Raw genomic sequence first — 19,256 nt, 5'->3', positions numbered from 1 at the left:
CAGGACTAGCGGAAGAAAATCGCTGGAGGTATCCACCTCGGAGGAACAAATGTCAACACATAGTGTTGCATGGTCGTATCCTAGTTGCTTTATCCTCTCTCTAGTGCGACTGGATGCTTAGCCAAACTTGCCGTCAAAGCCGACAAAGCCCGCGAGCTTGAAGACGGGGAAGAACTTCTTCGCGTGGAGGCGCGAGCACCAGTTCCAGGCGCTCGTGAGGCGGCCGTCAATGCACGAGCCAGCGTCAAAGAAATTGTCGGCGCCGCTGCCGTCAAACGCCTCGCGGAAAAAGTCGACGAGGATGTCCTTCTTGAGCGTCTCGGGCCCGCCAAACGTCGTCGCAATGTACGTGTGCAGCTCCTTCGACTTGGCCGCGAGCTCGTCGATCGCATCGATCGTCTTGACGATCGGCCGCAGAATGTGCCCCACCTGCGCGTACTTGTCGATAAACATGAGCGCATTTGGCACGTTCTTGTCGCCGAGGTGGATGACGCTCGAGCCGACCCAGTGCTCCAAGCGCTCCTGCGTCGTGTGCAGTAGCACGTGCATGGCGCGCGAGACCAACGGCGACGCCTGGATGCGGTGGAGGCCCTGGCCCGTGTCTGTGAGCTGGTACGGCGACTTGGCCGTGAGCAGGTCGTCGTCCGTGAGGCACCACAGCCGGAACATGTCGTGGGCGATCTCGCGCCATAGCGTCAGCGACTGGAGGACGTAGTGGTACTGCCGCGCATGCGAGTGCGAGAGGCGCGCGCCGTCGCTGCCCGAGACGATCGCGAGCGAGTACTTGGCGTCGACTTTGGTATCTTCGATCGGAAAGTGCGTCGAGAGGAGCGTAATCATGCGGTCGATCGGGTCGCGCTCAAAGTAGAGGTGGTAGTTGTTGTCCGCGATCGAGTAGAGGCACTGCTGGATCTCGTCGGCCGAGACGCTCGACGAGTAGAACGACCGCGTGATCTCCTTGATGGCGGCGTCCTTGGCCTTGATCTGCTGCTGGATCTTGGCGCGCGACTTGCCTTCGGGCGCCACGACCATCGTCGCGGTCTCAATGAGCGGGTGGTCGAGAATCCCGAGCACGCCATGCGCCTCGAGCACGGCGTAGACGGTTTTGAGCGGCTTGACGGGCGAGAAGCCGAGGAGGTCGTGGATCGCCGGCGACACGGCGTCTTGCAGGAGGTACATGAGCGCGCCGTACTCGCCGCGCATCTTCTCGGGGTTCATGATCTTGTAGCGTCGGCCGAGCTCAAAGAGATCGCCAAAAAACCCTTCGAGCGGCTCAAACTGCTTTTCGTCGAGGAGCGTCTGGCCGGCCTTGTAGTCCATCGAGACGACGAGACCGCTGAGGAAGCCCGCGATTTCCTGCAGCTGGAGGCGCGTGCGCTTCGACGGGTTCATCGCCAGCAGCGTGTCGATCTTGTCCGTGTAGTGGCACACGCTGAGCGCGGCCTCGAGCGTCCGGAGGCGCTTGCGTTCTTCGTACGTGAGGCGCACGGGGATGTACCGTGCGCGGTCGCGCATGGTCGCGTTTGGGGCCGCCGGTACCGACGACGACGGGAGCTGTTTCGAAGACAGTCCGCCTAAGAGCAATGAGCCCATCAAGGTACAGATATTGCGCGACGACGACGAGCCGCGGAAGCGGGAGGGCCTCGAGTTGCCGCTGTCATCACTGTCGTCGGAGGAATCGGCATCACCTTCGTAAAGTCGGCTCGACGACGTCGATGGCAGTGGCACCGTTGGCGCAACAAGCTGGACCTAAGGATGCGCATGAGCGGCGACGACGTGACGTTGTTGCCGTACCTTCTCGTCACGGGCGTCGTCCGTCGGCTGCAAAATGGGCTGGTACGTGTGTGTTTTCCGGTTGCCCTTGCGGTGCTGGCCGCCGTAGCAGAGGCGGCAAAAGTGGTCATGGCACTGCTCGCAAAACACCTCGGACCGCTGGTGGCGACACTCGATGCACACGGTCGTGTCGACGTTCACATCGTCGTCGTCGTCCATGGTCTCGTCCTCTGCAGCGCCAATGCACACGCCGACAGCCGACACGGGTAACGCATGGTTCTCGCCATCGCTCTCGCCATCGTCGTGCTCCAAGAGCTCGGACAAGCGGCGCAGTCGACTGATGCCAGAGTAGTCGGCCATATCGTCGTCGGCAGTAGCCCAAAAGTAGTCTGTGGTCGTCCAAGGCGACTTTTCATTGGGGAAAATAACCGATTTACGACCCAATCAAACATCCGTAATTACAATCCCCACAGAAACGCACCAAGGACCTATAGACTGCGTGCCGACGGTGTTCCCACGAGGCAGAGCTGTAAGCTTCCTGCACACCGTACTGTCGAGGCGTCGTGCACTCGTCAGCGCTGCTGGTCGCTGGTACAAACGAATATGTCGCGCTCGGCAGCTACGTGGCACGGGATTGGCCAAAATGCTATTTTGTATGCACCAATCGGGCGTGACAACCAAGACGCTCGCATCCGGTCCACAAGCTCGTTCCACACCGACTAGACGCACGGCCGCTGGATGTGTACGCGCTGGGATTGTTCCGGCCCATGTAGCCTCCTTGGAATCTTCGGCTTCATGCGATAGGCAGCTTACGCCGTGCTTGTCGCCCACCGTCATCACCCGGCGGAGGAATCAATGGAAGCCGATGGACAGCTCCGGATTCGCCAAAATGCTGGAAATCCAGTTTCAGCAGCGAATCACATGGCGCCAAAGTCGCGGCCCGCCCAAGGAGAAAGCGTGCGGTCCATACGCCGTGGCACCGGGGCAGCGACGGCGCCACGACGCGCAGTTGCTCCGTGCACGCCCAGAATGGCCCGTCGCTCTGATATATACCATCCCTCGGGCGTGGCGTCGCAGAGCCACAAGTCCCTTCCTCGAAAGTGAGCAGCCGCGTATCCGGAATCCATCCGGTTGCCAAGTTGCATTTGGGTGTGAAAATTCTCCAGGGCGTTTGCGGTCATTGTTGGATAAGAATGGCTGAAGTCACGAGCGTCGAGCAGGTCCAGGTGCAGCTGGAAGCGAAGGCCAAGGTCGAGGAGGCCAAGGCCACGGTGGCCAAGGCCGCGCCCGCGCCCCGCGTCTACGAGTCCAAGCTCGGCGAAGTCCGCGAGTGGAAGAAGAGCACGCTGAGCCTCGACGAGCGCTTCGAAATCTGCCGCAGCGTCGGCGAGGAGTGCATCAAGGACGAAGAGCTCAAGCTCCTCCTCGAGAAGAAGGACCACCCGATCTGTTACGACGGCTTTGAGCCCTCGGGCCGCATGCACATCGCCCAGGGTATCCTCCGTGTCATCAACGTCAACCGCCTCACGAGCGCCGGTTGCATCTTCCGCTTCTGGGTCGCCGATTGGTTTGCGCTCCTCAACAACAAGATGGGCGGTGACCTCAAGAAGATCCGCAAGGTCGGCCAGTACATGATTGAGATCTGGAAGGCCGCCGGCATGAACATGGACAACGTCCAGTTTCTCTGGGCCTCGGACGAGATCAACGCCCATGCGGACGAGTACTGGACGCGCGTCATTGACGTGGCGCGCCGCTTCAACATTGCGCGCATCCAGCGCTGCTGCACGATCATGGGCCGCAAGGAGGCCGATGACATGAGCGCGGCGCAGCTCATGTACCCGTGCATGCAGTGCGCGGACGTCTTCTTCCTCAAGGCGGATATTTGCCAGCTCGGCTTGGACCAGCGCAAGGTCAACATGTTGGCCCGCGAGTACTGCGACGAAGTCAAGATCAAGCACAAGCCGGTCATCATCAGCCACCACATGCTCATGGGCCTCAAGCAGGGCCAGGAGAAGATGTCCAAGAGTGACCCGGACTCGGCCATCTTTATGGAAGACACGGCGTCGGACGTGAGCCGCAAGATCAAGAAGGCGTACTGCCCGCCCGGCCAGGTCAACGACAACCCGATCATGGACTACATGAAGCACATCATCTTCCCGCTCTTCACGACGGGTGTCACGGTCAAGCGCAAGGAAGACTTTGGCGGCGACAAGTACGCGACGACGACATCCCTGTCTTGGCATCTCATTCTTCTCGTGTCTAGGACGTACCTCACGTACGAAGAGTTGGCGGCCGACTACGCGGCCGAGGCCATCCACCCGGGGGACTTGAAGCCGACGTTGACCGACTACCTCAACCAGTACGTCCCATCTCTTCTATCAGGTCCAACGGCAATCTGACTGATGTTGCAGGATCTTGGAGCCGGTGCGCCAGCACTTTAGCCAGGGCGAAGCCAAGAAGCTCCTCGCCGAGATCAAGAAGTTCAAGATCACGAGATAAACAGCAACGAGATGGGCGCCATCGTGACGGTCGCGTCGTCTTCAATCACCAAACAAGCATGCATTTTGTGTGTGCTGTATCTCCTCTTCTTATGCCTACGCCGCCTCGGGGAAATGGTGCTGGCGGAGCGGGTACAAGTGGTGCGACTTGTCGTTGATGTGCTTGGGGTTGTCGGTGACCAGCCACAGTGTGAGCGCGTACCGCCGCGCCGCAATGTTCTCGACCGGCGTCTCGCACGGCAGCACGTCGTGCGCCACGAGGTCGCTCCAAAAGACGGCGAGCGTGTCCGACCGCGGCTCGACCACGTGGGTGCCATTGGGCGCAAAGACACGCAGCTCACCACCGTGGCCAGGCGCCCAGTTGGGGTTGAGGTAGTAGACCATGGTCACCTTGCGCTTGTCGGGAAGGCCCGCCGTATCGCAGTGCTTGGGATCTACATGGCGACGTTAGATGCTTCTGAAAGGCTCGGAAGGGTTGGGACGCACAGGAGGCGCCGTCGCCAAGCGACACGGCGAGCTTGGATGCGTACGCGCGCGAGCTCATTTGGAGGCCGGGAAAGAGGGTGTTGAGCATCTCGGGCGCCTGGAGCATGACGCTCCGCGTGTAGTGGAGGATCGTTGGCGCCAAGTCCCATTCGTTGCCGTTGAGCTCGGAAGCAAACACGTTGTGCTTGGGGTACGCGTTGCCGTTGGCATCGACCGAGTTGGATTGAAACATGTGGCCCTCGGCGTAGAGCTTCTCGGCTTCGGCCCGCATCGCGAGGCTAATGGCGCTCGAGGCAAAGTCGCGGAGGATGCAAAAGCCCTGCGTGTTGAGGCCATGCTGGATCGCCTCTTGGGTCGACGGCGGAAAGAGCGGGAGGAGGACGTTCTCGTCAAAGGCCGGCGCCGAGAAGGCGCGTGTTCGCAGCAAGTGGCGGCGGCTGCGCTGCCCGAGCGCCAGCATCCGTTGCATCGTCAGCTTGTCCTTTTGCGATCTGCCTGCGCTCTCGGTCTTTCGCCTCAAATCGCGAATGTTGACAAAAAGGGGTGGCTCGACGATGAAATAGCGTCTCCTTGAAATAGTGTGCGATAGACAACGTAGGGTCGTGACGTCCAGTTGTCTTGAGGCCGCAGGCAGAGATGCGTGCTCAACGTGTGGTATTATTACGGTATGCAACAGGAGGTCATGGATCGCTCCAGCTTGGCTGATTCACAGTCGCACGCCCGACCGCCCACTTGCCTTGAAGGATAACTAACGCGGTTTCGCATGCGTGGCGGCATATACTGTGTACTGTTGTGTTTGGCGTAAGCACTCGCTTTCGACGGCCATTCGACATTAGCCTGCGCCTTGCGTGGAGCTAATCACGACAGCAAAGAAGCTGCAGGCACGCGTCGTGCCAACATAGCACGTCCCACGATCAATGCCCTGCGAAATGCTGTGACGACAAATAGTGTCATGAGGCGCGACGAGGAGTGGCGACACTAATCCCATCGCACTCGGGCGACGCCGATTGGCCGCATGCTTGTGACTTATGACCAATGGTGTGTGAAATAACTGCCAATATCAGCGAATCAGCGGTCACTTTGGCTTTTGCGCTCCTCTAGCAACGGGTCGAGAGATGACGGACGTCTTTGTGTATGGCACGCTCAAGCGGGGCTTCTTCAACCACGACGTGTACCTCCAGCCCGCGGTAGACAAGGGCAAGGCGACCTTCCGCGGGGTCGCGACCACCGTGGGGCCCTTCCCGCTCGTCGTCGGCGGCGACCGCTGCGTCCCGTTCCTCCTCGACATCCCCGGCGAGGGCGTCCCGATCCAAGGCGAGCTCTTCACAGTCGACGACGCGTGCTTGCAGGGCCTCGACATCCTCGAGGCCGTTACGTCCGGCTACTACAAGCGCGTCAAGATCCCCGTCATTCTGAACGACGAGACTATTGCCTCGTACGTCTACATGCGGGCGGTCGAGCCCAACGACCCGCTCCTCGAGCTCGAGAAGGTCCCGTCCTACACACTCGAGGCCGCGAAAGGGTATGCGCCGCGGACCGAGATCCCGAACCTCGAGATCCTCGCGCTGATTTACGATATTGAGAGCCACCGCCTCTCGGAGCTCGAGATGGACCTTCGGGCCATCATGGCCCGTGGCGCCACGTTCAAAGAGGCGTGGAAAAGTCTTCTTGGGTAAGGCGAATATACACGACGTTTTTATTGCTGGTAGACAAAAGGACGAGTAGTAGTAGTGAGAGGGTCGCTCCCTAAAGGCGCGTCGACCACACGATACGCGTGACTGCTTAGCTCGTGCGGATCACGATGGCCGTAATATCGTCACGGCTGCCGCGCTCGACTGCTTCCTTGGCAATCGCGTCGCTCGCGCGCTGGCAGTTCTTCTCGTACTCGTCGTCGAGCACGTCTTCGGCAATGTCGAGGACCTCGTCGTTCGAGAGGACGTCCCAGACGCCGTCGGTCGCGAGGACATAAATACTGTTACGGGCGATCTTGCCTTCCGAGATCTCGGGCAGTGCGACGACCCATCCTTCCATACCCTTGACCTTCATGTCAATGTCGCCAATGGATCGGGATGGGGCGAGGACGCCGGCGACGCGGCCACCGACAACAGAGCCGCCGGCCACGAGGATGCGCCGCTTCTCGAGCGGGCAGCTCGCCTTGTGGTCCGTTGAAAGCGCGTGGACTTGCCGCTTCGGGTGGGCTTGCGGCGACACTTCGAGTGCTGCAATACGGCAGTCGCCAAGGTTCAAGACAAATCGTCGATGCGAGCCATCTTGGAGCACGAGCAGCGCGACGAAGCAGGCGCCGCTGTAGTCGCTGGCGTCGGCTGCGATCTGGTTGAAGCGTGCTTCGAGCGTCGCGACAGCGGCTTCAAGGGTCGCTTTTGTAATCTCACTTTGCTCGTCGATGACACCCACAAGGTGCGTCTTGACGTACTCGGAGGCCAAGGCGCCGCCATGGCCGTCCATGACGGCAAAGAGGCTGTAGCGGTCGCCGTAATGCACGAGCGACCGGTCTTCGTTCTCGTGCGTGGGACTCTTCCACGACGTCGAGGCGGATGTGAGCTTGATTGCGTCGCTGGTCGGCGACTTGTCGAGTGCGTCGGCGAGCACGCGGAGGTCCGTGAACGGCGTCTTGATGGCGACCATGCTGGACTTGCTGCACGGTGTGTGGGGTATACGGAGCGACTGCGCAAGGGCGAGGAAGGACACGTGCGGGCTGGCGAGAAAGAGAGATTCTTTGCCGAGTGCGACGCTGGTCATGTACGAGAGGGGCCGCGTCGTCTTGGCTGCGGCTGCGCTTTTGCCCGTCTCGACGAGAAGGGAGAAGTTGGCGTGTACACAGAAATGCCAAATCAAGCACCCAGCCGGCGAAGTTGGCCACATATCTTCGATCTTCGTCTTGCATTTTGTATGCTGCATCGAAGTTTTCGAACGGCCGTTGGTCACACGACATTACACACCGAGCGCACGGGAAAGGCCGTTCGGGCGGCGCCGCCTCGGCCGAGACGCTATGTAAGGACGTGCTGATCTTAGTCGGCAACGACACTGGATCATAGGACGACAGAGTGTGGCCACATAGCGCGATGGATGTAACATCCAAGCGTGCTTCAGAGCAGGAGATCACGCCGCACAACTGCTTGAAGAACCCGTGGCAAGACAGGGCGCCAAGCACAGAAGAAGGCTGGCGTGCCTCTCACGGGCCAGCGCGGGGCCGACCATCGAACGTAGAGAGGCGGCTGACAACACGATGCAGCCAACCGTCGCACGGATATGCTGGGTCGCCTTTTCTGCGCGCTGGCCGCGGAGCGTGCCACGTATGCCCAATCAAGCGTTGGCTGTATTTTTAGGTGGCACAACGACGCACAGCGGCGAGTGCGATGGCGACGACCCGATCCCAGCGCAAGACGTCGTTCTCGACCAAGTTTACGCCCGAGGTCGTCGGCCCTGGCGCGTACGCTCCACCAGACCTGCTTGCCAAGACCGTTCAGCCGAGGTGGGCAGCCTGACCGACTGCAGTGTCGTGCCTAATGTTGGGTCGTGAGTAGCTACTCGGCGTTCAGCAGCTCGGACAAGCGCAACTTGAACAAGAACACGGGCACGTCGGCCATGACACCAGGTACATGCAATTTAGGAGGGGTAGCAACTGAGGCATGTCATAGGCCCCGGGGCCTACGTCAAGGACGCGGGGCATGGCAGCGGCACCGCCATGAACGCCTTTGCAACCAAAGTGTCACGGTTTGCACCGCATGCCCCGGGGTCTTCCATCTACATGGCGTCGACCGTACAAGACAATCCTGGGCCTGGGACCTACACGGCCGAGATTGAGCAGCTGCCGGCGCACGCGGCACCTGTGCCGTCGCGTCCGCTGCAGTACAACACACCTGGGATGCAGCGAGGCGTGCCCACGATTCCACGAAAGGACCAAAGCTACGGCTACACGGCCGATGAAAACGGCGTCTTGAAGCGACACACGGCGCCAGCGTCGACGTACTCAGGCTTGGGCCAAGACACGGTGGGGCCCGCGGGGTACAACGTGCGGAAGGAGCCGACCGCAGATATGGCGACGACCGTGCCCAGTCTCAAGTCGACTGTGAAGCGCGAGGTCTGGGAAGAGCTCTCACCGCGAATAGACGTGCCTGTACGTTTGCGCAGCCGACATATTGCAATAGTTTCGCAACACTATTGTAGGGCCCCGGTACGTACGCGCCAAAGTTGCGGCCGCAGGCACCACAGAGCGACCGACCCAACGCTGTCTTTGCGTCCAAGGTGCCGATTCTACCCGAGCCACGACGTATCGAGAAGGACGAAGAGAAAGCCCTTTTGCTGGCGCTCCAAGAGCAAAGCCACAACCCAAAGCCCAAGGTCAACGACGACTGTCGAAACAAACACACAGACGAACCAATGTGTAGGTCCAAGGCGTCAAGAAGGAGCAGTTTGGGTCCACGGCGGGCCGCACCGACATTGCGTCCAACATCAACACACCGTTTATTCAGCCCACGTACAATCAAACGCCGGGTCCCGGTACGTACGTCGACAAGAAGACGTACGACCAGCGGCGCCGATTGCACTCGAAAAAGAGTTTTCGCGACGACGCAGTCGGGTTCCAAGCCATTTCGGAACGACCGTGCTTGGCGAAAACCAAGCCCGCGTACGCGACCGTACGTATCTCAACACTCGTTCTGCTTCGAGCCGCCGATACTTGATGTGTAGGGCCCGGGCACGTACAGCCCCGCCGGCCACGACCTCACGCTCGAAAAGGCGGTGCGCATAAAGCAGCATGTCGGCCGCAACGGCGTCTTTGGCTCGACGACCGAGCGCTTCCTCTGGAACCTCACACCCGAGGTGCTCGAGGCCGAAGAGCAGCTGCCAGGTCCCGGCAAGTACACGGCCGACTCGAACGTGGTCGAACCCTTGCCGCCTGGTGTTCGCCGCCCGCGCGTCTACACCTCATCGGCCTTTCGGTCGACGACGAGCCGGTACGGTTGGATGCAAACGCGAAACACAACCGTCTCGTAGGTTTCCGAAGGGCCACAACCATGCACCGCAGTTCCATATCGTTGGCGAGTGCGCGGCGCCGGCCGTCGGCGACTACGACCTCGTCAACGTCCCACCACACCGCGTCGCGACGAATCCGTTCTTGAAGGTGCCCTTCCTGAGCCAGGGCCCGCGAAGCGAGATTGGCGCCGAGACCATGTACCGCGAAGTACCGGGGCCGGGTCAGTATGAGGTTGCTTCGCCGCGCGACCAAGTTGTTGGGGCACCGAGCTTCCGGACGCGCGCAAATACGATCCGGTCTACGCTGCCGCTTCAGCAGCGCTTTGAGCGCAAGCCGACCAAGCCGCACCAGCTCATTGGGCCTGGCGCGTACACTGTACCCGGCACGGTCGGCGTCAAGACGTTCAACGTGACCATGCGTGCGAGGAATCAACAACACGCTTGAGCATAAGCATAGATAAGAAAATAAGTTGCGACGTCGTTACCCCGAGAAGCGTCGCACGAGGTGTGGCTGGCGCATCTCCGACTGTTTGGCCCGATACGCAAAATGCAAAAAATCGGCTTCGCCAATCACGCCGTCTTCGTCGCTGTCCATGGCCCCGAGGATGGTCGACAGTTCGTCTTGGGTCGCATACGCATCTAGTCGACACTCGCGTCAATGCATGTTATTTCAAACTCAAAAATGTACCTTTATCTTGGTCGGCCAGCAGCAACCCGAGCTTCTTCTTGGTCAGTTGCCCTTGGTCGTCCCGTGTGGCCATGTAAAAGTAGAGCTTAAGAGCTCGCCATTCCTCGTCCGTAAAGACGTCGGCGCCCATTTGCTATAGCATCCCGTGAGAATACGACACGGCAAACACGAGCGACTACCTTCTTGTATACAGGAACCGTCTCCGTCTCGATCGCTGCGTGGGCGCTCTGAATGTTGTTCTTGCGCTGCTCCCAGACTTGGAGCACGTTCATAATGTCGATCTGGCCCGTGAGCTTGTCGACGCTCGGGCGCCGCTGGTGTAAAAAGACGCGCGACGGCACGGACGACGCGACGCGGTGCTTCTCCGATTCTTCGTTTGCCTTGATCTGCCATTGTCGACGGATCTGGGCCACGCGCGTGTCTTGACTGTCGACGGCATGGAACGAACGGGTGCGGCGCTTGGGCAGCACCTCTTCTTCTTCCTCGTCCTGCGTCGCGCTGTCGTCGTCGTCTTGCGGGGATGTCTTTGTCGGTTGGCACATGGGTAGGCCCGGGCGCGACCCGCTCTGGAAAATCTGATTTTGAAGCTCGGCAATGCGCGACGACACCTTGATGCATGCAATCTACGCGATGTAAACGTGTGAGCTAGTGCTCGAGCGGTAAACCATACTTTTTGCTGGGGCTGCACTGCCGCAGGGTGCATTTCGGAAGGCGGGACAAAGCCCGATCCGCGCTTGCTCACGGGCGTCGTGCTGATGGACTTGTTGCTGCGCGGCGCAGCGACCTTGGGTCGCGTCTGGATCGGCGGTGGCGGCATCTCGGGCTCCTCTCGCTCGGCGCGCGACGACTTGCGTCGCGCCATGAGCTTGGAGATGAAGCCTCCGGTCGCAAACATATGCGGTTTCTTCTTTTTGCTCGGTAAGAGAGCCGTCGACGCATTGCACGAGCGCACGACGTGGAGACCAGGACCGAGACGGCTGCAGAGCGATACGAGCTGCAAGAACGAAATGGGCAAAAACGGGAGCGTCTCGGCGAGGAACTCGGAGACGGCGTTGACCTCGCTCGCGTGCGTGATCTTGCTCTCCGTGTGGGCACGCTTGTGCTGGACGAATTCGAGCTGGCCCGTCCATTCGTACGTCAAGTAGAGCGTCGCGCCCTAGGCTCAGACGTCAATGTCATGCGTCAATAGCGATGAACGTACCATGTTGGAGTACACGTTGCAGTACTCGGGCGCGGAGAAGACGGTGACGACGGGCGGAAAGTCGTCGAGCGAGACGCCCTTGGCGTAGTGTTCGTAAAAGCCCGTTTCTTCCATCTGAATGTCATGCCATGAGCATCCTCAATCACCGAAGCTCAATGCTCTACCTCGTGCGCACGGATGATGGAGAGGAGTTTGTTGCGCTGGAGAAATGACCGGACGAGGTGCTCGCTGAACATGTACGAGCAGCCGCGGATCGGGTTGGGCGCCCAGTCGTCGTGCTGGTCTGTGTCCTTGGACGGGTCCGACCACAAGATATCGCAGAGTGGTCCCGACGGCTTGGGCTCGACGAACCGGTCGAGGTCGTTGATCTCGTCGACCGTGTCAATGTCGGGTGAGAGGCCGCCGTGCAGCGCAAGAAGCGTTCCGTACGACGTCTCGATCGTCGCGGCGAGGGGCATGCTCTCAAAGCATGCGACCATGCGGTTGTACACGAGGAGGCCATACTTGCGGAGACACTCGTCGCGGAACCCGTAGTGCGTGCTCACGCTCCGGCACTCGTGGTTGCCACGGAGGAGGTGCACGAACTTGGGAAACTTGATCTTGTACGCAAGGAGGAGCAGCATGATCTCGCACGACGACGGACCACGATCCACGTAGTCGCCAAGGAATAAATACTGGTTCGTCGGGCTCGGGTCGCCATGGACATGCAGCAAATGCAGCAAGTCGAAGAACTGGCCGTGCAAGTCGCCGACGACTACATAACGTACGATGAGCTTCCTCGCAAGCTCATTCTTGGCCTACCGATCATGGGCGCTTGGAGCTTGAGGATGTTGAACTCGGTCGTCATGATCTCCGTTCCCTGCGCAATGAGGTCGAGCGCGGCCGTGACCGAGAGGCTGTTGCCATGCCGGAACGCATTGCGCACAAACATGGGCTCGAGGTCGTACTTCATCATGCGTCCTTCCATGACGCATGTCGTTATCGGAAGCTTCCGGAAGTAGTTGATCGCCTTCTCATCTAGGAGCATGGATGGCATCATGGGCCAGCGTCGTCGACCGACGTACCGATCGCGATCGTCTCGAGCGCGCTCTTCTTCTCCCAGTCCTTCTGCAGCGCCGACGGGGGCGGCTCCATCTTCTTCATCGTCGGGCGCGACGATGGCGTCGAGCTCAGGAAGGCCGCGAGCTTCATGCTGCGTCGGGTTGGCGCTGTCTGGGAAAAATCGCCGTCTGAGATCCACCCTCTGCTTACGCCCCGCGGAAAGCTCTTGGGTTTTGTATGGGCGACAAAAAATAGGGCGACCAAGATCTCCGGCCGTTCCAAACCAACGCGTTCGATGGAAGTGCAATTTAGTACAAGCCGTCGACTAACTATGAGAACGCCCTCGCCGAACGCGATGGTTTGCCGACCAACGATACTTTGTAGGGACGGGCCGCTCGGTCGTACAGTACACGCGATAATCGGTTTTGCATAGTCGAAGAGACGCTGCCCCCTTCGTAAATAGTACTACGCGGGGCTTGGATTCCGATGTCTCCGCCGCCTTCCTCCAATCGGTGCATGGGTGCCAGGCAAGCGGCGCGAGATGTGTAGAAAGGCTGTCGGACGTACCGGTACTTCAGTATTTTCTCGCTCGTGGGAGCGTACCTGGCATGGTGTTCCAAAGCCACTTCAAATCTAGAAGGGACTGGTATCCACAGAGCATTGCAGGCTTCCAATGCAACGAGTGCCCACGAAGAAGACAACCATGGGGACATGGCGGCCGTTCGACCTGCTGCTACAGTGACACACGGCAGAGAGCACTGACCCTTGAGGACAGGATGGGCGTGCTGGACGCGCGTCGTCACTGCACTGGCCTTCGTGGAGCGACTACACGTGACAAAGGATCCACAGGCTCCAAACGTCCAGATGACAACAACAAAGAAGAAGAAGGAAGTCTCGTAGCCGGGTTGTGGGCGTGCCACGCTCCAGTCACGAATATAAAAAGCGTTGCACATCAAGCGATTAAAGCGAGCACGCTCGAATGTTTTCAAGCGCTTTTTACATGAGCGTGGATTGGCTCGTTTGATGTACCAATGGGCGTCAGCGTTTCGAGGCGCGCGTTTTGGAACGGGTTGGTAACGACAATCCAAGATCTGAGGCCAGGCAAAGTTGAAAAGGAAATCAAGATGGCAGACGACCGCGAGTGGACGCTAGAGGACTCGAGTGAAGAGCTCTGGGCAGCGATCGACGAGCTCCGCGCCAAGCGCGACAAACTGGTACGCCTGCGACGCATGGGCGTCGATGATGGACCGCGCGGCTAGGTCACGATCAACCGCACCGAGGCCATGAGCTTTACCCAGCGCACCGACATGTTCAAGCGGCAAATGGCAACGGCCGCGCCGGCCATGAAGCAGTCGGTGCAAGCGCAGCTGCGCATGATCGAGCAGCAAAAGACCTTTTCGGAGCAGAACTTTCAGCGCAACACGCGGGCGATTGACACCAAGATCGAAACCATCAACCGCCTTTTGGAGGAGAAAAAAGTGCGCGGTACGACTATGACGCCATAGCTATGCATTCTCATGCGACGTCCTGCAGACCAACGCCAGCTGGAAGAGGGATTGCAGACTGTGCAGCAAGACGTAGTGACGTTGAAGGCGACGACGCAAGCGCTCGCAGGCCAAATCGACGTCTTGAAGACCGAGGCTCGCGAGCGCAAGGCCGACTTTGACAAGAGCATTGCTGCGATCCGAGACGAGGCCAAGAGCGCGTCCGAGATGACCGAAGACATGTGTACGCAGATTTACGCGCTCCAGGCGCAGTCCCAGCTCCTCATGGCCGAGTACGACGCCAAGCAAGCCGACTTGCGCGAGAAGCAGTACATTGAAGAGAACCCGACGTACGCAATGGTCTACTCGACGATCTTTTCCAAGGTCAACGAGGTGTTTGTCGCGTCCAAAGCGCTCGCGAGCGGCATGGTCACGCGTGAAAAGTACTCGGACGGCGACCGTGCTGCGCAGTACATGACGCTTCTGAGCGAGTCAGTGCCGTTTCCTGGCGCCAACTTGGTGCTCGGGTGCATTACGAACCGTGTCCAAGCGCTCTCAGACAAGCGCGAAGAAGACCGCGTCGCCAACATAACGTCGAACGCCAACAGCTTTTCCGAAATGGATGAAGTACGCTTCGCTATCTCGTACTTGATCTGAATACCTGCATAGATCTGCGACACGGTCGCGCGCGGCCTCGTCTTTGCGTACGAAGAGCAGCTCTGCGCGATGACGCGCCATGGCGCGTCGGTCTTTAGCGAGTGCCTCGTGCGTGGCGTGCTCGAGTTTCTAAGCACGCCGCCGTACGAGCGTGGCGTGCCATCGGACGATGACGCGTCGACAGCTAGCCTCGTCGCCCAAATTGTCACGTTCTTTGGCCGACGCGATTACGTGAAACGTGAGGCCGCGATCGAAAAGATGACGGGATGCATGCCGTTCGCAGACTTTGCCATGTTTCATTGGTTCAACAAAAAGACACCGACGGCATCGACGCTCGAGCGGTCGCGGCGCCCGGTGCCCATCGAATGCCGCTTGCCCAAAGACGTGCCATGGACGGACGTGGGCATTCTGCAGCTCTCGGGCATTCGCACGCGTGAGGGCGACCACTACGATGGCGATGCCGCGCAGCCACATGTGTATGGGTACCGCCTCGCGTCGGCGCGCGATGCCGCTCTTCTTGGGTACTTTAGCGCGGCGCGCCAACCAGGCTACGTTGTGCCGCTCAACGACGACCAGCTCAGCCGGAACCCCGAAGCGCACACCAAGTTTTGGCGTGGCTAAAGACAACATCTGCATGTCATATTCTGCGTTTTAAAGTCGTCCGTGAAACAAGATCAAGGAAATAAAATCCATATTGTTTATTCCCTTGAAGAGAATGGAGTGAGTCGTACTCGAAGAGTTCAGTCGCGGTCGCCATAAAAGAGATGCTAATTCATGGTTGATTCCATCAAGGACATGACACAGGGCTTGAAATATAGCTGTTCCACCAGTCCAGTCAACGCTCCATGGTATTATCAAGCAATGCGCGTGCGAAAACCACAGCGACATTGCCGAGAACTAGCGCAAGGACTACACATTTATTTCGGAATATTTTTGGCTTTTTTTCGCGATTTGTTTCAACTCGAAAGGTGGATTGACACAACGTTCCCATCAATTCGATCGACTTTTTCGAGTCCTAAACAACCCACCGACGTCCATATACGGGGCCGACCGGCGTCCATATATGGGAAACACTACGGCGACGACGTTGTTGTCGAGGACGCCAAAGAATCCAACAATCTTAAATGATCAACATTGGCACATGCTTACTTCACTGACAAGGATGACGTGGCAATACGTTACGGGAGAGACCGTTGACGGCACGTGCACCGCACGACTGTCCGAAGCACCGTGACGAGGTTGGTGATTGTTGCTGTCGTCGGCTCGCGGTGCTTGTCGCAAAAGCTGTCGATTGCAAAGAGGACGCTGCACGCATCGTGCGAGTTTGCAAGGTCGTGCAGCGACGAGCCCGCATTCCCTTCTACATTTCAGCATCGACTGTCAACATACCCGCTACGGTGATAGCATCGGACCATATTCGTAGTAGAGGAGGAGGAAGCGGAGCCCCCAGAGCAAAAGCGTGTTGTAACGCCGCGCGTCAAAGATCTCGGGCGCTTGACGCGCGAGAGGTAACAAGATGTCCATGAGACACGCCTCGAGGTCGTCGCGGGACGCCATGAGGTACGCGAGGTTTGATGCTACGACCAATTGCATGAAAACGACGCAGCTTTCGTTGTCGGTGACGCACGATGCTTGCACGCGACGACGAGGCTTTTCAGGGCCCACTCCTGCAGAGTCACGCTGTGTTGATGTGTCAAGAAGCAGTCGCGGACACTGTCCAGCACCATGGTTGAGAGCTCTTCGACTTGGCTCAGCCCTACGTCCTTGACGTCAAACAGACATCAATGAAACTAGGGGCATTACGGTCATAGTTGGTCACAAACGCCACGTGGATGAGTTGCAAAATCGAGATTCGCATCGACGTCGACGCGCACGCGGCAATGAGGTCAGTGAGGATATGTTCAATGCCGCTGCGACTCACTTGGTCTTTGGCAACGACTAGACAACACACTAAAGCATCGACATTCTAGACACAGAGCTACCGTCGCGCTCGGCCAAATTGCGAAGGAAGCGAATGCCCCACATGACAACGTCCGGGTTCCCAGCGTATTTTTGAATGAGCGGAATCACCTACCATAGTGTCACCGAGAGCCACAACAAAAGGCCGCACCTTGGGCAACCCAAATGAAATGTAGCACGACGGCAGCGTGTCTTCTTCGGGGCTTCGCACATCTGCAAGGCAGGTTGATTGAGCAAGCTCGCTCCAAACTTCATGCAGCGACCTGCGAGCGACAAGAGCGAGGCGATACCCAAGAGGTTGCGCACGGTTTCCTCATCGACAGAGACTTGCACGAGGATGTCGAGGACGGTGCGAAGCCTACATGAAACGTAATAGCTCACAAAAAATGAATTCTTGGTGTACCCCAGCGCGTCACGCTCTAAAAAGACGTGGCGAGCGTTGTACTTTGCGAGGACAAACAAAAGTCCAGCGAGGTCGGGCAACACATCGTGGTAGAGTACCTACGAAGCTATAAGTTCTCATCTCGAGCGCGCGAGTCTACGAGCTTGGAGCTCCGGCACTTGGCGAGCAAATCGACGACAAAGGCATTGTCGTCGGCGCAAAATTTGCACATGAACTTGAGGTGCACTTGGGACACGGGGTGCGTCGACGGCGTTCGGGGCATGAGTAGCGCGCGCAGGGCGTAGACACAATGACTAGACAAGAGAAGCTCTATGGATGTGGTCGAGGCGGCGCTAGAATGTACCTGGCAAAGGCATCGTCGGGCGTGAACTGGCGCTGGGCGGCTTGGATGTTTTCAATGTAGCGTTCTTGCATGCAGAGCTCGCATGCCGTAGCTACTTGATCTTTAGAGACACACAATCTATACACTACTGCCTACGGAGTGCATCACAGAGGGCGCCGATGGCTTCAATCGCGTGCTCCTTTGGGCGTTTTGACGTGAGTATCACGACAAGAGCCCGTGCAGCAACCTGGATCTTGGCGTGAAAAGGGAATCGCTCCATCGTGTCGCGCACGGTATGTAGCATATTCTGCTTGACGAGGAGCTCGTGGGGTGTCTGCGGATCTAGTATTTTCGTCAAATTACGTAGCATGGTTTTGGACGTACCGTGGGCGAGGTGGGAGAGGAGGTTTGCGCCCCAGAGCTGCACGTCGATATCGTTCGGGGCGTTCTCCATGGCATCGACGACACCGAGCTTGTCCGAGTAAATGGTCCACTTGGCCCTCTACGACATTGTGTGTGTCTTGTCGGACTACTCGGGGAATTGTACCTTGACGCTGTACGCGGTTGCGAGCAGATCTTGCTGGTGATGGAGCTCGTTCGTTGCACCCGCCGTGCGGTCGAGGGCGACGCGATACCGCCCAAGCACTTCCTCCAGCTGGGCATGCTGCTCGGCCCCTAATTTCATTCCCTCAGGCGATTTTTCACCGAGCTACTGGCGAACCGTGCTCGGTCTTTGTCTCTCGGTCGGCATCGCAGTGCTGCAACGTTCGTCGCAACTCGATCAATTCGAGGCGCAACGCATCTTCCATATCCGACTGCTCACGGTACGCCTACGCTCCATCAGGTCCACAAGCTCTTTCGTTCGAGATGACGAAGACGCACCATCCATTCTTCCAACCCTTGGCTTTGAATGTCATCCCACTCCATGTGCAGCCCTTCTAAGGCCGTCTTGGCGCGACCAATCTCGCTCTGAAGGCGAGCAGCGTCATCGCACTAGCTTCGTTTATGAAACGAAAAGGCCTTGAAAGCAGGCTGTACAGCGCAGGCCTCGCTGGCCAAAAGGGCGGCGGCTTGGGTCTGGAGAGGCGAGAGAAGCGCATCTTGCAGGACAGACCACGTCGCAACCTCGAACGGCGAATGCATTTGCTATAACACCGTTCTTGAGATACCAAGTTTGCCGAAGACTCGCAAGTAGTACTGTATCGAGCACGGCATAGTCAGCGCCATTCCGGAGAAGAAAGGTGACCATGCTTACAAAGCCCAGTCGACACGCGAGGTGCAGCGCTGTCGCCCCCGCCTACACGAAGTACGAATGGGGCTCATTCGCGCTGTGTAAGAACCTTGTTTTGAGCATTGATGTGCACGCCGAGCCGCAGAAAGAGAGCCGCGAGGGGCTCGTTGTTCTTTTGCACGGCAACGTGGAGCGCAGTGCAGTAGAGCATTGGGGGGTACCGAAGGTCCGGCGGAAGGAATTTGTGATACCGACTCACGATCGCGTCGACCCCAGGTACATCTTGCTTGAGCACGAGCACCCAGTAGGCCTTGACGGCCTCGTCCTTGTTCAGCGCCTTCTCTGGCATCCGGTCCGGCGACCTTTCGCTGGAGGCAACAATCTAAGCACACGCAACTTACGTGGCAGCACCAGCTGACTATCCGACACAGGCTGTGTCGGACACCGGGGTACAGAACGATTGCTGCATCCTTCTGTACCCCGGTGTACGTTGCCAGCACATGATGAAGACGCTGAAA

General features: G+C 58.7%; 9 protein-coding genes across 10 annotated transcripts; 4 read left to right on the top strand and 5 right to left on the bottom strand.

Annotated features, from left to right (window-relative positions):
* Window positions 1–39: 39 nt before the first annotated feature.
* Window positions 40–2,188, bottom strand: SDRG_02755. Of its 2 annotated transcripts, XM_008608354.1 has the most exons (3): window positions 1,795–2,183; window positions 1,689–1,749; window positions 40–1,574 (listed from the first exon to the last, which is right to left on the bottom strand). In XM_008608354.1, the coding sequence occupies exons 1-3, from the start codon at window positions 2,131–2,133 to the stop codon at window positions 118–120; spliced, it is 1,857 nt and encodes a 618-aa protein (XP_008606576.1). In that variant the 5' UTR covers window positions 2,134–2,183; the 3' UTR covers window positions 40–117. The 2 variants fall into 2 exon arrangements, with proteins under 2 accessions (XP_008606576.1, XP_008606575.1); XM_008608353.1 differs by having other exon boundaries at window positions 40–1,749; window positions 1,795–2,188.
* Window positions 2,189–2,932: 744 nt separating this feature from the next.
* SDRG_02754 (tyrosyl-tRNA synthetase) lies at window positions 2,933–4,357 on the top strand. The gene is made up of 3 exons (XM_008608352.1): window positions 2,933–3,985; window positions 4,037–4,132; window positions 4,185–4,357. Exons 1-3 carry the CDS (start codon window positions 2,967–2,969, stop codon window positions 4,270–4,272), a joined length of 1,203 nt encoding a protein of 400 aa, XP_008606574.1. The 5' UTR covers window positions 2,933–2,966; the 3' UTR covers window positions 4,273–4,357.
* On the bottom strand, window positions 4,263–5,272 carry SDRG_02753 (hypothetical protein). Its single transcript, XM_008608351.1, has 2 exons — window positions 4,758–5,272; window positions 4,263–4,705 (listed from the first exon to the last, which is right to left on the bottom strand). Exons 1-2 carry the CDS (start codon window positions 5,224–5,226, stop codon window positions 4,368–4,370), a joined length of 807 nt encoding a protein of 268 aa, XP_008606573.1. The 5' UTR covers window positions 5,227–5,272; the 3' UTR covers window positions 4,263–4,367.
* A 574-nt stretch (window positions 5,273–5,846) lies between these two features.
* Window positions 5,847–6,472, top strand: SDRG_02752 (hypothetical protein). Its single transcript, XM_008608350.1, has one exon. The coding sequence runs from the start codon at window positions 5,873–5,875 to the stop codon at window positions 6,431–6,433; it is 561 nt and encodes a 186-aa protein (XP_008606572.1). The 5' UTR covers window positions 5,847–5,872; the 3' UTR covers window positions 6,434–6,472.
* SDRG_02751 (hypothetical protein) lies at window positions 6,423–7,613 on the bottom strand. Its single transcript, XM_008608349.1, has one exon. The coding sequence runs from the start codon at window positions 7,515–7,517 to the stop codon at window positions 6,540–6,542; it is 978 nt and encodes a 325-aa protein (XP_008606571.1). The 5' UTR covers window positions 7,518–7,613; the 3' UTR covers window positions 6,423–6,539.
* A 521-nt stretch (window positions 7,614–8,134) lies between these two features.
* SDRG_02750 (hypothetical protein) lies at window positions 8,135–10,197 on the top strand (the record flags this gene model as incomplete). Its single annotated transcript, XM_008608348.1, has 7 exons — window positions 8,135–8,250; window positions 8,303–8,373; window positions 8,417–8,895; window positions 8,946–9,119; window positions 9,167–9,415; window positions 9,468–9,733; window positions 9,774–10,197. 7 exons carry the CDS (start codon window positions 8,135–8,137, stop codon window positions 10,195–10,197), a joined length of 1,779 nt encoding a protein of 592 aa, XP_008606570.1.
* Window positions 10,172–12,929, bottom strand: SDRG_02749 (hypothetical protein). The gene is made up of 8 exons (XM_008608347.1): window positions 12,706–12,929; window positions 12,443–12,658; window positions 11,806–12,395; window positions 11,642–11,755; window positions 11,111–11,596; window positions 10,620–11,063; window positions 10,441–10,573; window positions 10,172–10,391 (listed from the first exon to the last, which is right to left on the bottom strand). The coding sequence occupies exons 1-8, from the start codon at window positions 12,830–12,832 to the stop codon at window positions 10,234–10,236; spliced, it is 2,268 nt and encodes a 755-aa protein (XP_008606569.1). The 5' UTR covers window positions 12,833–12,929; the 3' UTR covers window positions 10,172–10,233.
* Window positions 12,930–13,777: 848 nt separating this feature from the next.
* On the top strand, window positions 13,778–15,528 carry SDRG_02748 (hypothetical protein). Its single transcript, XM_008608346.1, has 4 exons — window positions 13,778–13,896; window positions 13,942–14,167; window positions 14,216–14,793; window positions 14,836–15,528. The coding sequence occupies exons 1-4, from the start codon at window positions 13,807–13,809 to the stop codon at window positions 15,442–15,444; spliced, it is 1,503 nt and encodes a 500-aa protein (XP_008606568.1). The 5' UTR covers window positions 13,778–13,806; the 3' UTR covers window positions 15,445–15,528.
* Window positions 15,529–16,001: 473 nt separating this feature from the next.
* On the bottom strand, window positions 16,002–19,117 carry SDRG_02747 (hypothetical protein; the record flags this gene model as incomplete). The annotated part of the gene is made up of 19 exons (XM_008608345.1): window positions 18,848–19,117; window positions 18,706–18,804; window positions 18,546–18,653; window positions 18,390–18,500; window positions 18,229–18,337; window positions 18,055–18,182; window positions 17,892–18,009; window positions 17,755–17,849; window positions 17,664–17,706; window positions 17,529–17,619; window positions 17,325–17,478; window positions 17,186–17,283; window positions 17,046–17,140; window positions 16,934–16,995; window positions 16,806–16,893; window positions 16,627–16,761; window positions 16,451–16,579; window positions 16,236–16,400; window positions 16,002–16,183 (listed from the first exon to the last, which is right to left on the bottom strand). Exons 1-19 carry the CDS (start codon window positions 19,085–19,087, stop codon window positions 16,002–16,004), a joined length of 2,250 nt encoding a protein of 749 aa, XP_008606567.1. The 5' UTR covers window positions 19,088–19,117.
* Between the last annotated feature and the right edge of the window lie 139 nt (window positions 19,118–19,256).

Source organism: Saprolegnia diclina, assembly GCF_000281045.1.
Source record: "Saprolegnia diclina VS20 unplaced genomic scaffold supercont1.6, whole genome shotgun sequence".
NCBI lineage: Eukaryota > Oomycota > Saprolegniomycetes > Saprolegniales > Saprolegniaceae > Saprolegnia > Saprolegnia diclina.
This window is presented reverse-complemented; position numbering and strand designations above follow the sequence as displayed.